Source organism: Cynocephalus volans, chromosome 10 (assembly GCF_027409185.1).
Source record: "Cynocephalus volans isolate mCynVol1 chromosome 10, mCynVol1.pri, whole genome shotgun sequence".
Lineage (NCBI taxonomy): Eukaryota > Metazoa > Chordata > Mammalia > Dermoptera > Cynocephalidae > Cynocephalus > Cynocephalus volans.
In genome coordinates, this window is record NC_084469.1 from 73438033 (window position 1) to 73450190 (window position 12158).

The following is a 12158-nucleotide window of genomic DNA, read 5'->3' on the forward strand; positions in this document are numbered from 1 at the left end:
TTCGAAGCCAAACAATGCCAGAGTTTCTCAGCTGTGAAACTGAAGATATCTACTCAGTAGAATTAATGTAAGGATTGGTAAAATAGTATAAGTAACGAGTGCTATAAATGTAGAGATGGAGGGAAACAGTCCCTGTCCTTATCTGGCGCTCCCAGCCCCTCTTAAACCCAAGAAGCACCAGCAACCCCAGCTTAAGCATTCCGCCCCTTCAAACGCTTTCACGATGGGCGCGACATCACCACACTCGCTTTCTCAGTTTCTTTATTAGTTTTTTAGCACAGTTAACTCTTTCTATACTGACAAGGGTTTTTATTTGTGTTACATTTTGTCGTCTCAAAATCTCATGACATCAGCCACCAGAATACACAAAATTAGGCTCTGTACAGAGTTGAAAATAATAGATTCCATTAAAAGTTCACCTGACCAAAGAAGAGAGAACAGAACCTCTGATGGAAAACTACACACAGGAGGACCCAATATACATATATATATATATAATGTATAGGTATTTATAGGTATCTCATCTGAAGACACAGCAGGAAAAAAAAAAAATCCAGGATTCGCAGTGCTATGTATACAGTAAGAGGGATTAATTCTACCAGCTTTCAAACAGTCATATTCAATGTTCAAAGGAAGCACGTGAGTGAATAGAACTGGGGACAGACTAACACTCCACCAGGCTCTAGAGCAGTCTAGTAATGCTAGTAATGGCTTAAGATTATAGAAGGGGGTGATGTGTGCAGAAGAAATAAGGATGTTGTTGTCCTCCCAGCCTTAGAACACCTCCCACACGACCCTCCCTCTCCACAGCCCTTTATTTTTTCATTGCTTTCTCCCCTCTGTCTTGGGGTGGCAATTGATTTAGGCTCCAAGACAAATGGTTATGGTTTCTGGGCTGGGAGATTCCACTTGATAAGGTGGGTAGATGGGAAGTATATGGCACAGTCCTGGACTTCAAGCTGGGATGTACAGGGAGCCTTTCTCCTTTAACTGGCCCTTGTTCACTTCAAGAACCTTCACACCTTCACACTCACATACACACACACACATGCCCTCCCCCCTGCCCTGTTAGGACCCAGCAAGCTCCAGCCCAAGCCCATTGCAGCAGGCTGAGATGGGAACATGGACTGCAGAAGTCTTGCTGCCTGAGACCAGTTCTCTCCAAATAAACTCTCTCTTCCTTAGGGATGCCTGAGGGAAACATGGGCATAGGCTGACCAAAGCTCTGCTTAGAAATACCATGCTGCTGCTGTTGGGTTGTCCTCTGTGGAACCTGGGGGCAAAAAGGGGGTCTACAGGAACTCTCAGCTACCCCTGCCTCTGGCCACCTGTTGGCTCCCAAAGGCAGTCACCATGAAGTTCTCAGGGGTGTACACAACAAATACGGGCTGTCTCAACTGTTTCCCTCAGCCCACCATCAGGTCACTATGGAGACAGAGGGCCAGGCAACTTCTACCTCAGGGAGACCTTGGCTCAGAAATGGGAAAGGGCCAGGAGATGGGAGAATGTGTAGACCGGAAGGGACAGTCAGTGGGGTTCCTGCACTCAGTGTTCTCTATATTCTGTCTTCCTTGGGCAAAGAATCCCCCTTCAGCCCCTGCCTGCCTGGGCCTACAGCACCAGCCCAGCCCAGAGAGCACCAGGAAAATGGCTGCCTGGTCAGATCGCCCCCTTGTGGCTACTGTCCAGATGATTGTCACATGTACCGCAAGACAGAAACAGGTGTGCTTGGTGGAGGGGCTGGGGGAAGGGGCCTCCCAGCACCCCCTGCAGCTGTTTCCCAGCTCCCACGCCAGTGCCTGAGCTGGACCCGGTCCTCCTGTTGTCCCAGCAACCACCATCTTAAAGCCCTATCCCATCTTCACACCTGCCTGCCAAAGGGTCGTCCCATGCTCTTTCTTTAATCCAGGAATGATCCTGGATCCTAGCCAGATAGGGACTCTGTCCTTACCTCATCCCCTTCCCACCCCCCGTAGCCCCGCCCTGACTGTGCCTGGGCCATAGGGAGTCCAAGACAGCCAAGTTGACACGTTCAGTGCGATAGAGGTGGGGAGGAATGAGCTCCTCTAATCTTCTGGAGACTGTTCCACTGCGGCATCTACAATGGATCCCCTCATTTTTTTAAACAAAAGAAAGTAACCCCATTTCCTTCCCTTCACCCTCACAAAAATAAACTAAAGGGAAAATGAGCCAGCGCAGGGATGGCAGTGGGACCTCGATGTGGGTGGGCGGGTGGGCATCTTCAGCAGGACCCAGGGCTTCAACAGGACACCTCCATGGTATGGTTGACCTGGCCCATCCCCTCGCTGCTTTCTGAATGGGTGCAGGCCTGCGGGCGGCTGCCATCCACCGAGCTGGCACTGGTGAGGGAAGCCGTGCGAGAGCGTGCAAGACGGGTCATGCTGGCTGAGGGCACTGTGGACAGAGAGGGGATGGGCGTGAGGTCCAGTAGGCAGGGCCAGGTGCCAGAAGGCGGGAAAAGGACGACACAAGCAAAGCAGCCAGGCGAGCTGTTCTTCCAACAGCACAGAGAGGCCCATTCCCAGCCAGGGCGCTGGTGTCAGCTCCATCGGGCCCAGGCATGCAGTGCCAGCAACAGTAAGTGGCCCAAGGGGCTGTGGCCAGCAGGGCCCTCCCTCAACAGCTGGCCAGAACTAAGCCAGACGGGGAACGAGTTGATGAGGTACCCTTGAGATGGTGCAGGGATGTGCTGTATTTTTAACTATGCTTCCCTAAAGAGGACGATGGGTGGGGGAAGCAGGGCTGCTTCTGCAAAGGAGGACACAGTGTGGTGGCCTCAAACTGCCCTAAATTCAGTTTCCGCCCTTATTCAGACTTTCACAAGTGAGACTCGTAGGGAGCGAACTCTATCCTCCTGAACTCAACTGGCCACGCCTGTTTGGCTCAGGCAGGGCCAGGCACCCCCAGCACACAGGGCCAGGCCTGGGCTCTACCTCTGAGGAGGGTCTGATTCCAACTGCCAGAGCTCTGGAAACCACACGGCCCAACCTAGAAAGAAGAGTGCTCTAAAACCCAGCCAATCTAGAACCCCAAGTGGGACAGAGCCCACAGTGGACCAGGATCTGCAGAAGAGCAGGAATCTTTCGGGTTTTGAGCAGGACAAAAGAACATTCCAAACTACAGCAAGATGCGGCCTGGCTGCAGCACTGCACAGAGGAAAGAGCAGGGGGAGATGGGGATCATGCACCGGGGGAGGGGCCACGGGGCTACCTGCTCCTCCACTCAGCCTTCGGTCCTTCAAGTATGCAACTAAGAGAGAAGACAGAGCCAGAGAGGGGGCAGGGATGGGGGAGACACAGAACACGGTGAAGAGCATGGTCTGGCCAAGGCAGGGCCATTGAGATGGGCCAAAGAAATGAGACAAAAGGACAGGCACAGAGAGGGTGGGGGCAGGGCCAGAGCCTCGGAAAGCCCACTCCTGCCCACCTGACCAAGCAGGACCCCTGGAAGAAACCACAGCACGGACTGACAGCATGGTGGGGGGTACTCACCTCAGCCCCCTTCTCCAGCCTAGGCTGCAGGCACTGAGGGGTTCATGTGAACAAGGCTTTTGGGCCCATAAGCCAGTCCCAGCGCCCTCACCATTCTGCTGGGCCTCAGTCTCCCATGTAGACTGGGGAGGCCTGTGAAACCTCCCAAGTCCCTCCCAACTCCTGGACTGCCTAGTGGTATTTCTCCCTGGGCCCCTGAGAACACATTCCAGCAGCTGACAAGTGTCATTCACTGGGTGCCTTCGTGCAAGGGGCTCAGCCTCGGAGCTCCTGCTGGGTGTCTTGCTGGCCTCTCTTTGCCTTACTTCTCCACAGACAGGCTGGCAGGCTCTGGGGCCAGAGGGACTTCTATTCCTGCATATGCTCCCAGCCTTCCCCGACAGGTCTGCCCCTGTCCTCCCAAGGAGATACAAGCTCCAGAGGTTGAAGTGAGGGTATTGGGGGCAGGGGGTGTGTGACAAATTCAGGGAGAGGAAGTTTGCTTCTCAGCAGTAGAGGAGCCAGAAGTGCAGGTATGTGTTGGGGGAAGTGGGGGTAGAAAGGTCAAAGAGATACACATGAGTCACCACAGCTGTGGGGGTGGGGGAGGCTCATAAGCACAGTCTGGAATCTACTCATCCCTGCACAAGAAGGGGCAGGGAGCTGGTTCCACCCCATAGCCCCTTTACCTCAGGGTCTTCAGATATGTCACCCCAGGTTCAGCTACCTTCAGCTCTCTAACACCCAGATGGTCCCACTTGCCTTCCCTGGTCCCCAGACTCCAAGCCCACTCCTATGATGCTCCTGGGTACCACCCACCACTTGTGACAAAGGATTTTCTCACTCAAGGGCCTAGCAGACAGTTGGTGGAGTGTGCAATTCACCCTCAGACAGGCTTCCTTGGCAGGACCCAGCCCTAAGTCCGGGACCCACAGAAGGCCCAGCACTGCCATCAGAACAGTGCCCCAAGCCTCCCCAAGGGCCCAGGAGAGCGGGACAAACCTGGGACGTTCAACTTGCAATGTAGATGGAGTCTGTTGTGAGTGGCCCAGCACTGGGGCCCAGGCAAGACAGAGTTCATATGCCCACAGGCTCCTTGGCACCCCTTGACCCCATGTGCCAGCCCCGCCAGCATGCCGCGCCCCCCCGCTGCCTGCCCACCAGTCCCTAGGTCAGGGTGGGGTGGGGATATACTTACTGTAGCCCATGCCTTGCAGGAAATATTTGAAGGCTTCAGTCAGCTTCCCTGGCTGCAGGAGGGCAGAACAGTCACATGCTTTGAGTGGCTGCCTGGGATTAGGAGAGAGGGGGAGGGCTTCCCCCACTCCCCACCCTCAGGGTAGGCGATATAAGGGTGGGAGGGCCAAGAGTCTCACCTGTGTGACCTGGGGGAGCCCCCCGGAATCTGCCATCTGCAAGGAAGAGAGCAGGGTGAACTGAGCAGGTCCTCCCCACCTGGCCAGGCTCCACTGACCAGACACTATCCTGCTCCCACCCTGGCTGGGACCTCAGGCAGGCCTGTCCCTGAGGATGGGCCCATAGGCTAGGGGGAGCTGGCCCAAGGCTGGAGAGGAAGGCCTCACCTTCAGGAAGGTCGTGGTGGTTGGGTCCAGTTTGGAGTTGCACTCAACCTGGGGAGTGCAAGGAGCCAGCTTCAGTGACGACCCCTACCCACTCCGCATTGCTAAGGCAGGTTATATGCCTAGAGGCCCAGAGCTGGGGAGGTGCAGGGAAGAGGAGGTAGACCCAGCATCTAGGACCTGTGGGAGGCTGCCCACCCCCAGCCTTTTTTCTCCTTTTTTCTCCCCAAGGCCCTGGAGATCAGTTAGCTGTTCCCTGAGGGGCCTAAGACCTGTGGACACTTCTCACAACTGTTGGTGGGCAGGCATGGGGCAAGTGCTGGGCAATGCCCTCTTGGAGGGCCAGGGCCACACTGGTGGTCTGGGAAAGCCCCAGGGGCCACAGCAGTTGGGCAGTGGGGTAAGGCATGCCAAAGGCCAGTGAGAGACTCCCAGGCTGCTGCCTGGGTCAAGATGGCTCTTCCTCATGGGCACAGGAAGGTTTGGTTTTTCCAGGCACACTGGGGTGCTCCGGGCACTCTTGGACCCTAAAGCCTCCAGGCAGCTTTGTACTGATGGGTTGCCCCATCCCCAGACTGCCTGCTCCCGGAGTTCCAAAAGGAGAGGAGACACAAAGCCCCCAAAGAAAACGGGTGTGAATGGTGGTCAAAGGAGGACTGTGCTGTTGTGTGTATGGATTACTTTTTTCATAATGAGCCAATCAAATTCTAGAGAAAGGAGAGCTCTTAGGCTCTGGTCCTGAAGTGGGTAGAGACGGAGGTGGGGGCTGCGTTGTTGGGAAGGCAGAGAGAAGGAACCACCAGGTGGCCCAGCCCTGCCCCAGCACCCCCCGTCTCCAGGCAGTGGTGATGCAGGACAAGACGGTGGGGAGCAGATGAGAAGCCCACTGTCCAGCGCCTGGTCTTGAGGCTACCCTGGGCTGGGTCCTTACTCCTACCTATCCCCGCCCCCAACACCCAGCCAGGACACAGTCCCTCACTCACCACCCCATCTTCAGCAGGAGCATTATCCCCGACCACCAGCATCACGGGGCAGCTGCAGACAGAGGAAAAGGGCTCTCAGGCGTGGGTACAGGGGACAAAGGCCAGGCAGGCTGGAGGGCCAGGGACACTCACCGGAGCGTCTTGGCATTGGGCACCGTTCCAGGCCGGTTAATGTCCAGGTCTCTGCGGCTGTGACAAAGGAGCAGAGGTGGGCATCCCAGGACTCAATTGGGGGTGGGGTGGGGTGTTCCCAAGCCCAACACTGCCAATTGGTGAAACAGGGACATGTGGATCTGCTCTACATAAAAGGGGCCTCGGAGCTCCCCTCAGGCCTGGCTTCTTTCCAGACCACCCAACTCATGCCATGTGGGCTCTCAAATGTTGCTCTCTGCCTCCCTTAGAGCAATGCACACTGCCACCTGTGTTGTCAGAGTTTCTGCTGCTGGCCTGTCTCCTGGACCATATGGGACAGCAAAACCTTGTTCTCTCTTCTCTATTGTCTTTCCAGCACCATGCACACAGCAGGTGCTTAATAGTTATTTGTAGCAGAAAGAGGAGGGAAGGCAATTGAGGGGGTTGCAGGGCCAACCCCAAAGGGATTACACGGAGCACAGCTTGAAAACCTCATTCAACCTCCTCCCCATTTTACAGATGTCAGCACCAAGGCTCAGAAGGGTTGGGTCAGGGATGTCGCTAACATTTCCCAGGGCTCCTGACCAGCAACGGCCCAAAGGAGAAGTGGAAGAGCCCAAGGACCAGAATCCAAAGCCCTGCTCCCCCTCCACTCCTCAAGGGAGTGTGACTCTGGGCAGGAAGCGACCCCTCTCCTTGGCTCAATAACCTGCAAAATGGGGCAAGCATGTTGCCTGCTTTGCTTCCTCCCATGGGCGGTTGTAGGGAGGGGTCCCCCAACCACAGTGGGGTGCTTGGGTCCCAGTGCTGCCAACCCCCGCCCCGCCCACACCTGTTGTACATGTTCCAGAAGAGCTGCAGGTTGGCCTGGTTCACCACGTTCCCAATCTGCTGCCGGTAGCTCTGCACCAGCTCTGTGTTGTTCACCAGCTCCTCCTGGGCCCGGGGAGAGAGGATGGACATGAGCATTGAGGGGACCAGACAGACAGAGGGACGCAGGCTCAGAGGGACCAGGGAGGTGTCACGGCCAGAGCAGCCCTTGTCCCCCTCCCAGCAGGGTGGGGGGAGAGGGTGAGACCTTAGGAGGAGGGCTCCCACTCCCATCTGTCTTTCAAATACTGCGGCATCATAGGTAACAACAGAATATGAAATGAGACAGTTCAGATGCCAAATGGCCACCACCTGCCTCCTCCTGCTGGGTTGGGGGGGGAGGGTCCAGGGTGCCCCTGAAAGTGGGCAGAACCAGGCCCTTCAGCCACTGCCCGAGGTGCCATGCAATCCCTAGCCTGGCCGCCCCAGCTCCTACCTGAGGATGGTCTGCAGAAGTTCCCACCCTTTACCTGGCTGAAGAGGTGGGAGAGCACGGTGTCGGGCAAAGTACTAGTCAGGCCGGACAGCTGTAGAGGGACCGAGGCAGAAGCCAGTGTGAGTGCCACCCTCACCGTCACCACCCCCATCCCAGGCGCACCGCACTCACCTTGGTGGCAGCCCAATCGATCCAGCCTTTGCCATTGGGGTCGATGTTCATCAGCACCAGCCCCTCCACCAGGTCAGGGAAGATGAGCTGCAGCGAGAGGGCAGACAGGGCTGGGCGGGGCAGGGGACAGGGTGCAGGGAGCCCCAGTCTTCCCAAATGGCAAATGGGTTGTAACATTCTGGCCTTGCTCATCTCTCAGGTGGCTGAGAAGGTCAGAGGTGGTAGAAACGCTTTCTAAGGGCGTCGAAATGCCGTTGCTGGAAGGACCAACGGGCTAGCCTGGGAACGTGCATGGGTTCTCTGCAGATGCCTCACGTGTCCTTCTCCCTACCCCAAACCATTAAACATTCTTTGATTTATTTAGCATCTATGACTGTATCACTGTTTCCCACCCCTTTTAATATATCTTTGAAGATGGCACTGTTGCAAAACTGAGTATTAAACATGTTAAAATCTTTAACATATTTCTTTGCTTTTACAGAAAATGAAGCCCTAGTAGTGATGTAAATTAAGTAAGAAATTGACCTTTTCAAAGCCTGTTCTATGTTAGATGCTGTAAAAATGATCTGCATTTTCTGTTCAATTGTTTACCCATTTTAGGGGAAAATGCCAGTATACATATAATACTACAGCTACATCAAGTTTGTCTGGGGGGCAAGGTATGGTCAACAGTTAGCAAAATGGCTAAGCTCTGAAATTTAAACTGGAGTTAAAAATTCCAGTTCTGATTCCTCAAAAATAAAGTTTTTGTTTTTAGAGATGGAAAACTTTCAGGCTCCTAACCGACATCATGTTTTTGAAATGTGACTTTCTTTAAACCTCACAACCTTAATAAGTGTAATTTTTTGTTAAGAAGATTATTCATGCTTAAATATACCCTTAATTAGTGAAGGACAATCCTTATTTAGTGGCTAGAGCAATTAGTTGTATAGTTTGTTGCTAATAGAAATTTTGACCTTGGATAATGGTCAAACAAACTATAGTTTATAGTCTTTTGAGGAAACATATGGAAAAGATAATTTCTTTTTTAAAAAAATTTTCTTGCAGGAAAAAAAAGGGGGGTTTCTATGTGAAGAGGAAGTGGGTGGAGAAGGCATCAGAAAGAATAGGGAAAGTTCCTTGCAGCTGAAGGGGGCACCCTGGGAGAGACCTGCCCTAGGGTGGTGGTGGGGGTTATGGGTGGGGACGGGAAGACTCACTGCAAACTTGGCCAGCACATAGGCTCCAGCTCCCACTCCGATGCCAATCACGTACTTGAACCTGGTGCAGAGCACGGCTGGTCACTTTAGGGCTGGGGGTGTCATTTCCCATGAATCCCATCCAGAGTAGGTCCCACCCACAGCCCGGAGCCCTCATCTGGGGCAAGGTGGCTCTGTGGTGGTGGTGGGCACCCCCTGGCCCCCAGCACAAGGGCAGGGGCTGGGAGAACACTCACCCAAAGTGCTGCACCACGCTGGGGAGCATGGCAGCCAGCTGCTCCATGGAGGGGAACTGGTACCTGCAGGCAGAGCATGAAGTCAGGTCCCAGGTTCAGCCTAGGGTGCAGAGCTGGGGACAGGTGGAGGGCTTTGGGCACCTACCCCTGAGGAAACTGCGACGCCCCCACCTGCTGTCCGGGTGCATCCACGTGGCACACCACGAAGTGCTTGGTGATCTCCTGCATGTCCTCAAAGTTGAAGAAGGTGTTGAAGCACAGTTTGTCTGCAAAGACACACCCCTCAGCTGCTGAGCAGAGGTGGTAACGAATTGAAACAGAGGCCAGTAGGCCCTGAGAGGGTGGGCGAGGAGGAGATCAGCCTTAGGGTCCAGCAGGGAAACTGAGCCAGATGGCTAAGGTCACAGAGCTAAGTGTGAGGGGGGACCTGCGGGGCTCGGGGCAGAGGTGGGGGGGGGGTGCCGCGCTGCTCTGGCAGACTTAAGCAGAGGAGGGCTGGACAAGGCTGGGCTGCACTTACGGTTGAGGCCCACATCATGGTAGGTAAGGATGGCTGGGCGGTTCCCCTTGGGGGAGCCCCGGATCACCACATGCAGAAGGCCATAAGGTGTCTCGATGTCATGTTCCTGGTGGGGAGAGACAGCACTGGACTCTGGGCAGCCCCCACTCCTGGCCCTTCTGGGGAATGAGGCAGTGGGGCAGCCTGGAGGCTGTAGGGCCTGCAGTTGAACCCTTATCCAGGGCGTCCTGTTCTCATCACCCCAAGCAGCCCCCAGAGAGGACAGGCCAAATGCAGCACCCCTTCTCAGGGGTGTTCAGCACAGGGACAACATGAACTGGTCTAAACAGGAAAGGTCCGGTCCCCTCTGCAAACCAGCCAGTGAATCGCCCAGACCCAGCTTTTTCCCTGCATTCAGCCCTTGAGGGTCCCAGTGAGGCTGGTTTTCTTTGTCTCACTGCAGCCCCTCCAGACCTTCTGCCACCCCAGTCTGAATCCCTCCCCAACTCAGAACCCTCAGGGGCTTCCTACTCCTGAAGGAGAACAGCCTCAAAAGCCCTGCCTAGAATCCTCAGTAAATACCCCCATACCAGCCAAGCTCAGCCCCTGACCCCTCGCACCTGCCTTGCTTCTGCTCATGCCGTTCCTTCCACCTTGAATGCCCTTCCCTGTGACCCAAGCCTCCCCACGGCCTCCCTTCAGGTAGGGCCGGCTTAGACATCCATCCCTCCCCAAAGGCTTTGGGCAGTGCCCACTCTGGGGTCCTCTCAAGTTCACACCCTTGGTTTTGCTGCTCAGGTTCATCAGTCCCTCAGGAAGACCTGGCTCTGCCTCTTACTGTGTGACTCTAAGCAGGGCACATCACTTCTCTGTGCCTCAGCCCCTTCATCAGGAACCATCTCATAGGGACTCTGTGAGAACTAAAGCTGATGTCTGTGGAGCGATAAGCACTTGGAGAGGCCCGGGGAAGGAGGCTGTTGTACTTGGGCACCCCCAAGCTGGGGAGATGCCCTGCTGCTGGTCCCTCTGGCACTCAATGGGGACACTAAGAGGATACATTAGAGCTGAATAATCAGCCCCACCCCGTACCATGGGGAGCCCCAGGAATCACAGCGGGTGGCTCTATGAGTTGGAGACTTAGGTGGCAGGAGCCAGCTTCTCAGGGACTGGTCTTCTTGGGTCTCAGAGGACCACTGACCAGACCTGTGTCTCCAGTGGGGAGTGACAAGGTGGTACCAACCCCATGGCCAGTGGCCACATCCTGGGAGCAACATTTCTGCTCTGATTATGTCCCTGCTGTCCTGCAGGTGGGCCCAGGCCACCACAGCCTCCCACTTCCCTGGCCTGTCTTCCCCTCTGGGCCCATCAAATCCAGGAGCAATTCCTGCTCAGTGACCACTGACCAGATCCTTTTCATGCATCTTCTCATTTACTCTTCACATGCACCCAAGGCACAGAGGAGGAAACTGAGGCCGGGAAAGGAACAATGAATTGCCCAAGTTCAAGCCCAGAGTGGGCAGGGAGGGCCTTGTCAGATGCCAGTCTCGGGTCAGGACCATGTGCTCCAGGCTGCATTTTCTGAGGAGATCAAGTTCCCTCCAAGAGACTTCCTGAGCAGTAGCCCCTCTACAGCTGCCTGTCCCAGCTGGAGGTCCATGCGGCATTCCGCATCAGTCACTTCAGGTTCTCTCAGCTCTGGAGGGCAGGGTTTGGTGACAGGAAGGGCGCACCAGGCAGGCAAAGGAACTGCGATGGCCTAAGGCTGTTCTCCGGTGGGGCCAGCGCTCCCAGTGCAGGGCAGAAGTCAGGCCCTGGGCAGTGTCCTCCGAACCCAGACCACCACCGCCCGCGGGTCTGTGTGAGGGAGTGTCTGCCCTCCGCTGCCAAGGAGGCCCCTTGTACCCTCCCAGCACTGATGTGGCCACCCAGTCCCCGTCCCCCTGGGCCGCGGTGATCGGCCGCAGGGGTCACCCTACTAAGGCTCAACTCCAGGGGATGCAAACAGCTGGGCCTAGGAGGGCATGGGGGCATTGGCCAGGCTGCCTGTCCCGCGCGGCCCAGTGACCTTGGCAGAACTCTCCCGCTGAGCTCCCTCCGCGGGGAGCTCAGACCCAGCTCAGCCTGATAGAAGCCGAGCACCCCGGTCTCTCGGGTGCTGCACAAGGGGTCGCACTCTGAGTCCCCCAAGCCCCAGGGCCGAGCGCTCCCATTGGCTCGCGGTGACGTCAAGCCCAGGCCCCGCCTCCCCTCCAGGTGGGCGCCGGCGGGAGGCGCTGCAGGCAGCAAGGGAGGGGGCTGTGACATCCCCTCGCAGCCTGTTCGTCTCCCTTGGCCGTGACCTTGAGGGCTGAGAGTGGCCCTGTGAGCTGGGCTTCGGCGCGCGCGCGCGCGGCGGGGACGGTGGTGGTGCGATTCTTTCTGTCAACCACATCAATAATTCGGGGGACAGGGTCTGCGGGGGTGGGTAGGAGCTGACGTCCTCGCCTCGGTGCAGAGCGACCCCACAGTCTGCTGGCTGAGCAGGGCAGGCGTAGGGGTGGGGGGTAGGTCTGCCCTTGCCT

The 12158-nt window shown here is 56.1% G+C and overlaps 1 protein-coding gene across 8 annotated transcripts in view; it reads right to left on the reverse strand.

Moving 5' to 3' along the window:
* Nucleotides 1-244: 244 nt before the first annotated feature.
* Nucleotides 245-12158, reverse strand: part of NDRG4 (NDRG family member 4) — a 42492-nt gene continuing 30578 nt past the window's right edge. For 5 of the 8 annotated variants that reach the window (XM_063109266.1, XM_063109260.1, XM_063109258.1 and 2 more), the window contains 14 exons: nucleotides 9619-9724; nucleotides 9244-9364; nucleotides 9099-9161; nucleotides 8863-8923; nucleotides 7664-7750; nucleotides 7527-7583; nucleotides 7019-7122; nucleotides 6187-6243; nucleotides 6055-6106; nucleotides 5075-5122; nucleotides 4868-4903; nucleotides 4690-4741; nucleotides 3232-3270; nucleotides 245-2415 (listed from right to left, as the gene is read on the reverse strand). In XM_063109266.1, the coding sequence (XP_062965336.1) occupies nucleotides 2261-2415; nucleotides 3232-3270; nucleotides 4690-4741; nucleotides 4868-4903; nucleotides 5075-5122; nucleotides 6055-6106; nucleotides 6187-6243; nucleotides 7019-7122; nucleotides 7527-7583; nucleotides 7664-7750; nucleotides 8863-8923; nucleotides 9099-9161; nucleotides 9244-9364; nucleotides 9619-9724 (1038 nt within the window). In that variant the 3' untranslated portion in view covers nucleotides 245-2260. The remainder of the gene's footprint in view (nucleotides 2416-3231; nucleotides 3271-4689; nucleotides 4742-4867; nucleotides 4904-5074; nucleotides 5123-6054; nucleotides 6107-6186; nucleotides 6244-7018; nucleotides 7123-7526; nucleotides 7584-7663; nucleotides 7751-8862; nucleotides 8924-9098; nucleotides 9162-9243; nucleotides 9365-9618; nucleotides 9725-12158) is intronic. The other 3 variants (XM_063109261.1, XM_063109259.1, XM_063109265.1) reach the window with 3 other exon arrangements.